The following is a 12997-nucleotide window of genomic DNA, read 5'->3' on the forward strand; positions in this document are numbered from 1 at the left end:
TCTCCTTAAATAGAGCTATAAATAAGAGTATTAGTATCCATTGTAGGACATAAAATATTCTGTACACAAAAGCTTGAATCAGCTCTTATTCTATAACACTATTCTTTGACTTTATTCCTAATATTGTTCTCGCTTCTGTTACCAGAGAGGCTAAGTTCATAGCCAGGTTTGTATTTCCTTTAAGTTTATTTTATAATCTTATTTCTGTTCTTATTGATTTCATATTTTAAGATCAAACTAATTCACGTGGCTATAAACCACGCTATAAATTCAATTGTGCCGTTTTATAGTTAAATAGTTTGGCGCCCACCGTGGGGCATAGACAATTGTGTAATTGCGTTGATCCATTCATCTGTTACTAATAAATTTTGATTCCCTTGTTAGAAAAAAAAATTAATATATGGCAGCTAATAGTGTCAACAATTCCAATAATGTCGGAGCACATGATAAATGTGATGATGTATTTCAACGTGATGATTCAACCAGCGAAATCCGTAATGAAGGAGATGATACAACTCCAATTCGCGAAGGTCAAAATCCTCATATGTAAGGAGTCCAACTCCTGATGATGCGGATGATGAACACGTTGTTGAAACGGTCAAAATCATGAGAGAGAAACAAAGTTCAATTATAGATCACCTCTCAAGACAAGATCAGGTGATGACAGAGTTGAAACAGGCGTTATCGGGTGCTTCCAATACTTCTAACGGAAGAGCTCACATTCCACTCGGCGTCCCTGTAAATCAAATAGTTCAAAGAACTGGTAACGACGCTCCAAGGAAGGAGTTTGGTTTTAACGAGGCAGGAGGTATAGGTAGTGGATTTGGGAATGACAACAACGCAAACGACTATTTCAAAATCGAGCTCATTAGATTCATGAGGAAAATGAACGAACGAATGGACCAAAATACAAAGGAATTTCATGCTCGGATGGATCAGATCCCGGGAGCGCTGCCGGTGTTAAAGGGACCGAATTCCAAAAGTATACGCAGTTGCCGTTCAAACCAAGTGCGTCTCTAGAGTTAATTTTGAAAAAGATTTAAGATGCCAGATATTTCGAAGTATGATGGGACTTTGGATCCACATGAACATATCACAACCTACACTATGATTGTAAAGGAAATGACATGGCCCAGCATGATATTGAATCTTTCTTATTGAAGAAGTTTGGCGAAACCCGGAAGAAGGGTGCCTTAACTTGGTATTCCCTTTTACCTGAGTATTCTATTGATTCTTTTGAAATGCTTGTAGATTCGTCTATCAAAGCTCATACTGGAGCAAGAAAGGTCCAATCAAGGAAGGTAGATAAATTCAGAATATCTTAAGGAGAATCCGAACTATTGCGAGAGTTCATGATCCGGTTTCAAAAAAGGAAAGGATGTTGTTACCGGCAGTACCGAATGAGTGGGCAGCGAAGGTATTTGTAAAGTGTCTCAACCCGTTGAGTTTCGATGCCTCCCCAAAATTGAAGAAAGTCTTGCTTGAATTTTAGGCAACCACATGAGCAGACGTTCACAATCGCTACGAGTCAAAGATCAGAATAGAAGATGATCAATTGGGTTCTTTGATATCTCCCAAAGGACAAAATTGTGATCGGAATCAAGATAAGTTCAAAAATGATTTTGATGCAGATCGGTGGTCCTCAGAGTCATTTTCAACCTTACGAGAGGGCCGATGGGTGTGGAAATAAAGGTTTTAAGTCATCTGATAGGTTCACTTCTGATAGAAGGGCGAATCGTGGTCGAAGTAGTAGATCATTGTAGGAGAAAGAGGCGATGAGGTCCCGAGATTTAACATATCCAAGGTTATCCGACTACAACTTTAACATCAATTTGGTAGAACTGGTGTCGATTATGAGGAATATTAAAGAATCTAGGTTCCCGAAACCAATATGATCGGATCCTAATCTATGGTGTGAGTTCCATGAAACTCACGGCCGCAAGACTAGGGACTGTCGACACCTTCGTGAAGAGGTAGCAACTTTGCTGAAGAATGGTCACCTCAAAGAGTTTTTAAGCGACCGGGCTAAGAGAAACTATGGAAAAAATTAAAATGTCACAGAACCATAAAAACCAGCTATAGGGTCACCTCGTATGACAATAAACATGATCTTCGGTGGAGACGAAGTAAATGGGGTGACATTTTTGGTAGCAAAGAAGACTAAGATATTGGAAACCCATGGCAAGAGAATCCGAGAATTCTCAAAAGATAACATTACCTTTACAGAAGAGGATGCTGATGGACTTTTTCTACCACACAACGATGCTTTGGTAATTTCTCTTAATGTTTTAGATTTCAAAATTAAGCATGTTTTGGTTGATCCAAGAAGTTCAACCAACATTATACAAGGGAGTGTTTTGGAGCAAGCGAAGTTAATCGGAAACATAGTTCCGTTAACAAAGCTTTTAGCTGGGTTCAGCTTAACAAGTGTTACAACCCGAGGAGAAATTTTAGTGCCCACACATGCCGAATGAGTAATGAAGACCACCTTGTTCGAAGTGGTAGATGGCGTCATGAGATATAATGTAATCCTTGGAAGGACATGGATACATGAAATGAAGGTTGTACCTTCAACATACCATCAACTGTTGAAATTTCCCACACCAGAAGGGATCAAGCATATCAAAAGAGATCAACCGGTTGCAAGGTAGCTGAACATAGTGACCGTTTCCAGTAGCAAGGGCAAAGAAACGAGCAAATAGCAATTACAGGAACCGATGTCTTCTTCCACCTCGACTGTAGATGATAAAGAAGACGAGTCATCATAATTTTATCAGGTACCGAGGTCTTTCCAGGCACTAGAGGAAACAAATGCGACTAAATTAACCGCAGAAGAGCTCGAACAAGTGGCTTTGTTCGAGGAGTTCTTAGAATGAAAATTTCACTTAGGAACGGGTCTGAGTCCCAAACTCAAGTTAAAAATTATGGATTTTCTAAAATCTAACGTTGATTTTTTGCATGGTCATATTTAGATATGACAAGTATTCCATTGGAAGTAGTTGTCCACAAGCTGAGTTTGGATCCTAACTTTCCTCCGGTAAGGTGATTGCAAAGGTCAGAAACAGGTTTGTAAAGAAAAAGGTAACCCGATTACTAAATATAGGTTCAATTCGAGAGGTAAATTACCCCGATTGGCTAGCTAAAATAGTGCTAGTGCCTAAAAATAATAATAAATTTATAATGTGTGTAGATTATAAAGATTTAAATAATACATGCCCTAAAGACTCTTTCCCGTTGCCAAACATCGATCAAATGATTGACGCTACGGTCGGGCATGAGTTAATGAATTTTCTTGATGCTTATTCCGAGTATAATCAAATTAGGATGGACCCGGAAGATCAAGAGAAGACTTCTTTTATCACAAATTTTGGCACATACTGCTATAATGTGATGCCTTTTGGGCTTAAGAATGCAGAGCCACTTATCAGAGGCTTGTTAACAAAATATTTGAAAAACAGATAGGTAACAATGGAAGTTTATATTGACGACATGTTAGTTAAGTCTCTTAATACAGGAGACCATTTGAAACATCTTCAAAAAACATTTGACATTCTGAGGAAATACAACATGAAGGTCAACCCGTAGAAGTGCGCCTTCGGAGTTGGTTCCGGTAAGTTTTTGGGGTTTCTGGTCTCTCAAAGGGAAACCAAAGTCAACTCCGATAAAATCAAAGCCATCGAGGATATCCCGAACCAGTTAACAAGTGTGAAAGAAGTATAGAGGTTGACCAGTAGATTGGCGGCTCTAAGCAGGTTCATCTCGAGGTCTTTAGAAAAGTGCAATCACTTTTTTTCACTTTAGAAAAGAAGAACGATTTCATATGGACTCCGGAATGCCAGCAGGAATTGAAAGATCTAAAAAGGTACCTGTCTAGCCCTTCGTTGCTATCAAAACTGGTAGAAAGTGAGAAATTTTTAATCTATTTAGCAGTCTCGGAGGTAGCGGTAAGTGTTGTTCTGGTCCGGGAGGAATAAAGTACGCAATTTCCTATTTATTATGTTAGTAAAGTTCTATCAGGAGCGGAGACACGTTATCTGCACCTTGAAAAATTGGCCCTAGATATCGTAGTCGCCTCTCGAAAGCTTAGGACCTATTTTCAATGTCATCTTATAGCCGTTGTGACAACCTTTTCCTTGAGGAATATTATTCATAAGATTGAGTTATCGGGTCGTTTGTCTAAATGGGTAGTCAAAGTTAGTGAATTTGACATTGAGTACAAGCCCAGGACTGCAATCAAGTCATAAGTTTTGGCCGACTTCGTGGCTGACTTTAGCCCGGGATTAATGCCTTTAGCTGCTAAAGAAGCAATGTTGGTATCGTGAATTGAATCAGGTGTTTGGACCTTGTTTACGTATGGAGCCTCTAACGTAAAAGGGTCTGATCTCGGGGTAGTATTAATCACTCATTCGGGAAAACTTTGAGGCAAGCCATTAGAACCGTACCAATAACTAACAATGAAACCGAGTATGAGGCTTTGGTGGTAGGACTTGAACTAGCTCGGGGACTAGGTTCCGAGGTCATCGAAATAAAGTGTGACTCCCAATTGGTGCTAAACCAAGTATATGGAATTTTCGACACCAAGGAGGAGCCCATGCAACAGTTCTTGAACAAGGTTCAAGTATTATTTTCCCCGTTTAGGGAGTGGTCAAGCATTCACATTCCAAGGGAGGAAAATGTGTAGGCATACGCATTTGCCAATTTGGGCTCGTCCACAGAAATGAAATGGTCCGATTCCGGTGCGGTAGTTCAATTGTTACATTTGGTGTTGGATGTGGACGATTATAGTAAAGTTAACTCAACCAACTAAATTTGGGATTGGAGAAAGGGTTCATAGACTATCTAAGTCATGGAAAACTTCCCGAAGACCCAAAAGCATCCCGGGCACTTCGGACTAAGGCATCTCGTTATTGTCTTGTTGACGGTAAATTGTACAGGAGGTCGTTCCAAGGACCATTAGTTTGGTGTTTAGGGGCATCGGTGTCTGACTAGGTGATGGGGGAAGTCCACGAAGGAGTATGCGGGAACCATTCTGGTGCAGATATATTAGTTCTTAAGCTAATAAGGGCTGGCTACTATTGGTCCCTGATTGAGCAAGACTCAAAGGAATTTGTATAAAAATGTGATAAATATCAGCGTCATGCACATTTAGTGCATCAACCGGCAGAACTTTTACATTTGGTGGTGTCACCTTGGCCATTCATGAAATGAGTGATGGACATAGTCAGTCCCTTACCACAAGGTCCCGGAAAGGTAAAATTTCTTTTTGTTTTAACTAACTATTTTACTAAATGCGTTGAAGTAAGTTCTTACCAAAAGATCGGAGAACGAGAAGTGATTGACTTTATATGGGATCACATCGTTTGTCGGTTTGGAATACCAAAAGAATCGCTTATGACAATAGGCCACCGTTTATAGGTTCCAAAGTCGCAAAGTTTTTGGAAGGATTGAAGATCAAACAAATTATATCATCACCATACCATCCAAGTGCTAATGGACATGCAGAGTCAACAAACAAGGTAATAATTCAAAACCTTAAAAAGAAGTTAGAAGATGCTAAAGGCAAGTGGCCAGATGAGTTACTGGGTGTATTGTGGGCATATCAGACCACAATGAAGTCGATTATGGGTGAAGCACCTTTCTCACTTCCATACAGTTCAGAGGCTTTGATTTCGGTAAAAGTGGGGGAACCAACCCTAAGGTCTTCCCGAGCAAACGAGGAGACAAGTAATGAAGCATTGCTGGTTAAACTAGATTTGCTTGAAAAGCACCGGAATCTGGCATATGTAAGGATGGTGGCACAACAGTAAAGAATGGAAAGGTATTACAACCGTAGAGCAAATCTTCGATACTTCAAAGTCGGGGATTTGGTTTTGAGGAAGGTAACTCAAAATACTCGGGAAGCTGGGACCAACACATGAAGGACCTTACCGGGTTTCAGCTATAACTGGTAAAGGCTCATATCAGTTGAAAAATCAAGATGGAGTTAAATTGACAAGCAATTGGAATGTGACTCACCTCAAAAGGTATTATTGCTAAAGATCCTTGCTGGTACTAAAAGTATATGCTGTACTCTTTTTCCCTTCGTCTAGTTTTTGTCCTAATTGGGTTTTTCTGGCATGGTTTTTAATGAGGCAACAATGTAAAGAATAGTATGAAGAAAGGATCATCAACAAAAATAAGACTTTCAGTGTTCGAATTCTCTTACTTACCATCCGAACACTGGGGGTGGGGGAACCATTATGTATGAAGGCACTAAATATGTTAAGAAGATCGTGGACGGTAAGAACCGGGATCAATGTCTTATTAGGACCAGGCACTGCATGATCAGCCCTGTAGAAATAAGTGATACAAGTTAGCCACATGAATTGACAACTTTATTTACTTAAGCAAAAGAATGTTTATGTAAATGCACTTTTAAAGATAGAGAAAATAAATCAAAGTCCTTTTATTTTTATCTTATTTCTTATCTGAATGATAAGTTAATTTTTTCGTTTGAAAGTTAACAAAAGCTTCAAATGCTTGTGCCGAAATGAACACGAGACGTCCTAAAGTCTCTCTCTTATGAAACCCTCATAGTCAAAGGGTAGATTCCGAAAGTATTGATGCCCGAAATCAAAAGCTATCGAATGTGAAAAGAATTTCCGAAGCTTTATCAGTTAAATGAAAAAGAGTATTTTTGTACAATACTTAAGCAAAGAATTTCTTTCATTAAAATGCCAAACTTAAAGAAGTTTTGGCATAGTTACAAAAGAAAAGAAAAATATATACATTAATTCTTGCTTACTAGAACCCGAAGGGAGAGAAAAGTCTTTGTTTTCTTTATCAGGAGAAGGCGGTCCCGCTTCCGGTTCGGGGCCTTCATCTTTATCTCCATCTTCTTCAGTTTCCTCTTTGTTTTTCTCTTCAGTTACTGAATACTCAAAGTTAGTATTCGAGGAGTCAGAGGCAGTGGACCGAGCAAGGAGGTTTTTGAGAGCAGTTGTCTCCAGCTACCGAGCTTTGGCAATGCATTCACCGATGTTAGCAATGCCTTCCTTGGCATCCTTCAAAGTCTTCCTGTTCGTGTGATATATGGCATAAGTCTTCTCCAAGAGGATAAAATCTTCCTGGTCTTGGAGTTTAACTTGGAGTTTTCAATCTTAGATTTGAGCTTATCATTTTCAGCTTTCATAATGCTGATTTTGGAATCAAGCTCAATATTGGTGGTTGAATGAAGTTGATTATGCTCCATGACCCTCTTTAGCCTTTCCTCCATCTTTGTTCTCTTCTCATTGACAACATTGGCTTTCTCAATTTTGGAATGTAAGCTAGCCTTCAAGTTATTGACTTGATCCATGAAGGCAGACTCGCGCTCGGCAACAGTAATTACGGTATCATGCCGTTCAGCCCACTTAGCCTTTGCATCTTTAAGGTCTTCTTGTAACTGAGCGGCTTCCTGCCTGTGAGCAATTCTATCTTGCTCATATTGCTCTAACTGAGCCTCAAGATCATCCATTTGAGCAATTTTTTCTTCTAGCATCGGGAGGCGCACGACAAGCTTATTCCGTTTAGCCAAAAGTTAATCTCGTTCTGTAGTAGGGGCCTATTTATCCAAAATTAACCTTTACAGGCCTTCAGAAGCAAGAAGGTTGGATTGAAGTGGTTAAATCTTAGGTTATTGATTCAAAATATAACAAATGAAGAGTGATGGGAGATGATCATATTGATACATGCGCCGAGCAGTGCATAATATTGTTTAATAGACACTCCGCAGAAAGAGAGTCCATTTTTCTCCAATCATTTTCTGTTGCCAGCGACTTTAGATAATTAGCAAGCTCTACCAGCTTGGAAAGTATATGGTACTCATTCGAAACCGTAAGGATGACGCTTCATTTTCCATTAGGGTCTTGAGTGGGTGCCGAGTAAGTATTTCTTAATTTCCATGGTCGGGTAACCGTGGGAAGGAGCATCTTCCATCTATTCGGATGATACCGGTGGAGAGGTGGCAGCTGGTGTAGAAGTAGAAACGGTTGTTATCAGCTCAGAAGTTAGTGGTGGAGGAAGGTCAGGGCTTGAACTCCTTTGACCGTAGGCATCGACAGGAGCCCAAAAATGGGAATCGTCATTTTAACCCAAATTCATTTCCTTAAAGAATCTCTAAACTTCCCCCAGTGGTGGTATTCGAAGCTCTCTCGGTTAAGCATCCGGTTGAGTTGATGAAGGTATTTTTCTTTTCTGAAGGGCAACCACTTCATCATCGGTCTCTTCGTCATCGAGGATCACTATGGCTGGTCCGGTTGGTGTTCTTTTCAATTTCTTCTCCCGAGTCCCAGCCGAAGAGGTACATTTTCTCTTTGGTTTCTTATTTTTTGGGCTGGGGACTCCATGAAGAGGCGCCTTCACCGGAAGTAAGAGTAGATTCACGCGCTCTCCTCCGGTTAAGGGCACTTTATAACACCTGTTGAGCTTCCTCCAGGTCATCTAGAGCCTTGATGTCGGGGCAAATAACGGATCCCTTCGGAAGTCCTGTGTGGTGCAAAAAAAAAGTTAACAAATTGTTTATAAGTTATATTGAAAGATTGAAAGAAGGAAGAAAGAACTTTTGTTTACTATAATTTTTGGTTTTCCACCCATAGATGGGAGCCATTTCTTTTCACTTTTGGGATTCCGGCATAGTAATGTCCAAACTTTTATGTATCCATTGGGCCAGGTTCTGAACCAGTGGTGGTTCCGAATGAGCAACTAAAATAAGAAAAATGCAAAGTTAACAAATGAGGAAATTCTTTTTCAAACATGGAAAGGAAAAATATCGGAAGACTTATAAAGAAGATTCCCTGATTCAGGAAAAGAAGGTGTTGTGGTCGGGAGGATGTCCCTAGTGGCAATAACAACGAACTGTTCAATCTATTCACGGTCGTTATCATCGTCAACGTTGGTAAGGAGGACATGATGACCGCATTTGCTAAGTTTTAGCACGCCCTCACGGAAGACCTTTAGGGAGTAAAGATTCATCATGTGAGTAAGAGTTAGGATTTTTTCGGTCTCAGAGCACAATTGGTGGAGGCAGGCCATTGTACGTCAAACTGACGGGCCAGCTTGTGCCAAACATATTTGGTACCGGTGGCAAAATTCAAAATTATTGGGTCGATTTCTTTACCCACTTTCAAAGTGAAAGGGTGTGTATAAACATACACGAACCCTGGTTTGGAGAAGGTGACCCTTTATACTTCATTAGGGGCGAAGATTTCAATATTGTTCCATTCACAGTCTTCCTTCACAATAGGGATGGTAGAAAGACGAATGGAAGAAGGGTATCTTCGAACGGGTCAGTGTCTGTCACTTTTGGGATTAATGAGTTCTTTTTGTTCTTGAAGGTAAGATTTAGTGTTAAGATGAAGGGGTATGCTGGAGTTCACGGTAGGAGGTTTAGACTCGACACCAACCTCATTTGTTTTGTTATTTTTTGGGCCTCCACCAAAGAGAAGGCCATAGTTTCCTAGGGCAGAAATGTTAGAAGACATGATGGTAAGAAATTTATGAAGAAAGCTTTTATTGCGAAAGTTGAATTTTGCAAGTAGGGTTCTAAAATAAATCGAAGAAGAAGAAGTTGTAACGGTAGAAAGTAAAAATGATGAGTAGTGGAGAAGTTTATAGACGGCAAAATCATAGTCATGATTACTTCAAAAGCTGACGAAATTATTTACCAAATCGTGGGGTAACACGTGTTTGGGTCATTAAATGCGAAGAGACGTGCATCCTTTCAAGTGTCAGAAACTGTTTCCCGCTAAGGAAAGAGGGTTTTATCTACTTCTCGGTAACACTAAAGTATTGCCACCGAAAAGTAAGGGGACTATCTGTATGCGGTAAAATTGGTTAGTGACAGTTGGACGAATGAGGAGATGACACGTGGAGCTGAAGACAGGTAAAATGTGAGTCTGCAAGTAGTTAATACCGGTTGGAGGCATGCGATTGGTGCCTGATAAATTTCGAAGGCAGGGTAACCAATAATAAATATTTGAAGAACTGATATCGGATAACATTCAATGAACAACCATTATAGAGAATATCTGCATTTATACCCAACCGTTATGCAGTCACCAGTGTCAGTTTTATTCTCATTCAAGAGGAGTTTGATTTAGGGATCTTGTCTCCTAAAATAAAGCTATAAATATGAGTATTGATATCTATTGTAGGATACGAAATATTCTGTACACAAAAGTTTGAATCAACTCTCATTATATAACACTATTCTTTGACTTTATTACTAATATTGTTCTCGCTTCTGCTTCCAGAGAGGCTAATTAAGTTCATAGCCGGGCTTGTATTTCCTTTAAGTTTATTTTATAATCTTATTTATGTTCTTGTTGATTTCATATTTTTGGATCAAACTAATTCAAGTGTTTATAAATCACGTTATAAATTTAACTGTACCGTGATCACGCCCAACTATACCTTATAAAAAGGACTAAGCGGTCGTTGCAAATATAATCCGGTTTACAAGTCCGGAGTTGAATCCCACAGAGAACTAAGTCTTAGCTACAGCTGTTCAATATTTCTAAGAAATACAAGTCCAAACAATTTCCTAATTATAGAGATTATAATATTTATTTCTAACTAATTAACTAACAACTATTATAAAGCAGTAAAATTATCAACTAACAAAGATGAAATTTGAGACGAGACTAAGGAGGTCTAGAGTTATGATTATCCCAATTGTCGGAATCCTTCCCGCTATGCCTTCTATAATTTCGCCTAAGTATTTTCTACCAATTGTGAGTACTTCGGGTGTCATAATTCTCTTCCGAAAAACTACCACAATTTACTAGACATATTCTTTCGAACTAAGCTAGCTGGCACTAGTTTACTGCTCACTAAGATCGCACCAAGGTTTCGTTATTCCTAATCCCACCTTTAAATCCTTCGTATTGATTCCTCACATACGTCAGGAGTGATGTTGTTCAACAACTACCTAAATATGTATCCTTTTTCAAGAAATACATATTAAATAGGCACAATCAATTGATGGCCATTCAATCAACAATAATAAACACATAGTTGAATAAGTAGAGAAATCCAACGACTCAATTATATAGAAACATAACAAGAATTTATCCTACAAAAGGTTCTATCAAAACTCTAGATAACAAATTAGCTATTCATAATAGTATGCAAAACTATTATACTAGAATTCATAACCAACAATGGAAATAGGAAGAAGGAAGTGAAAAACTCATAGAAGAATTCCCCGCCTTGCTCCTAGTGTGTTCTTGCCTCCTTAGGTCAAATCCCCTTTCAAAATGGTGTTTAAAGACTATTTATATGTGTAGGAAAAAATCTAGACGAAATAACCAAGTCCAAAACTAAATAGTTGACAAAATAGGCCTGAAATCCGGAACACCCTCGCGATAGACCGCGCGTCGCGAGGCAAAATGCGCGGAGAACCTCGCTGCACCCCTCGCGTCGTGAGGCAAAACTCCAGGAAATGGTCTCGCTTCGCCTGCTCTAACGCGAGCTTATACCCTGGGGTCGCCTGCTGCTGCTTCATTTACCAATTTGCTGCCTAACTTCTGCATTTCACGTTTTCTCTTCTTTTACTTTCTTTGCATTTGTTTATTTTCTCTTCCTTTATTTGATAACTTTAATCCTTATATATTTCATAATTAAATAATCATAAATATATTCTTGTAATGTATAAAATACACATAAAATCTTTAGTTGCTCCCAATTTCATTTCCAACGTACTTACATATAAAATAAACTCAATTAAGCACACATTTAATACAAATTAGCATTAAAGCACCTAAATGTAAGGTAAGTAATGCACTAAAATTATATAATTATAACCAAATATCTCTACCCCACACTTAAACGTTGCTCGTCCTCGAGTCAACTAACAATTCACACTATCCTTGAGCACTTTGTTTTTACACAATTGAGGCAGACTACACCAATGACCATGGTTAATTGCACCAATTCAACTTTAGCATATGTAATCACATACACTTCACTTTTCTTATACCATACTTCACAAATATTCAAAATAAAGACAACATGCTCATAACAATCCTAGCCTCAAAAATCGGCTCAAAAGTCACAATGCACTCATGGCTTGAACACCCAATATCATTTAGAGAAGTCTAATAACGTCACCTATCCCTCGCGAAATCATGTGCCCTCACAACAAGAACAAATGAGTAAATTGAATCCACACATTCGAATCAAATGCTCAAATATATTTTAAGGATTCAGATAAATTAAATAAATTCCCCACTCTCACAAAGAAGTCACATGCATGCAAAAAGTACCATAGGCTTGCCCATTATGTAAACCTCCACTAATGTAGGCTTGCTCAATCTAAAATCAGTTAGGACTTTTTCATAGTTGTAATGTGGGCTAAGGGAATGTTAAGATATATGTTGGATTAGTGGTTCATCCTCCCAAGCACTTTAACACATCACATAATAACTTTAAGCGCAAATTCCTTAATCCACTTCAATTTCACAAACAAGATCACACCCAAAAAATATTCCCTCTTTCTTTAAGCACTTTACTTTATATCCTACTAGCAAGAACAAGACAATAATTTATTCATCTATATTTTTCCTTCTTTTCTTCTCTTTTCTTTTCTACTCTTGTTTTTCCTTTTTCAGTTTCCGCTAGTGGTGTATTACTTTAAAAAAATAAGTGCACCATTCTTTCTTTAATTGGTTCCATTCGAAAGCCACCCCACACTTAGCCCTTACTTCTTCTAGCGCTCATTTCACAATTAAAGTGCTTTAAGAGGTAAAAAGATCAAAATAATAAAAATTTAGAACAAAGGGGTATATGATTGTAATGTGGTTGCCAAATAAAAGTCTATAAGCTCAAAAGGATTGACTATGGATAATTTTTATTCGTGGTAAGCATTAAGTTCAAAAGAATCAAATAAAGCCTAAAATCATTTTTCAAATCGAGCAAAACCTAAAATTTCGCTTCAACTCACATGCCGGAAAAGTTCTAGACTCTAATGCAATGACAC

The 12997-nt window shown here is 38.6% G+C and overlaps 1 protein-coding gene across 1 annotated transcript; it reads left to right on the forward strand.

Moving 5' to 3' along the window:
* The first annotated feature begins 5345 nt into the window (after positions 1-5345).
* LOC142169762 (uncharacterized) lies at positions 5346-5807 on the forward strand. The gene has a single exon (XM_075231668.1). It carries the CDS (start codon positions 5346-5348, stop codon positions 5805-5807), a length of 462 nt encoding a protein of 153 aa, XP_075087769.1.
* The last annotated feature ends 7190 nt before the right edge of the window (positions 5808-12997 follow it).

Source organism: Nicotiana tabacum, chromosome 15 (assembly GCF_000715075.1).
Source record: "Nicotiana tabacum cultivar K326 chromosome 15, ASM71507v2, whole genome shotgun sequence".
In the NCBI taxonomy this organism is placed as follows: Eukaryota; Viridiplantae; Streptophyta; class Magnoliopsida; order Solanales; family Solanaceae; genus Nicotiana; species Nicotiana tabacum.

What these genes read in the sequence shown, in the direction of transcription:
- LOC142169762 (XM_075231668.1), top strand. Translation starts at nt 5,346, where the DNA reads ATGGGATCACATCGTTTGTCGGTTTGGAATACCAAAAGAATCGCTTAT.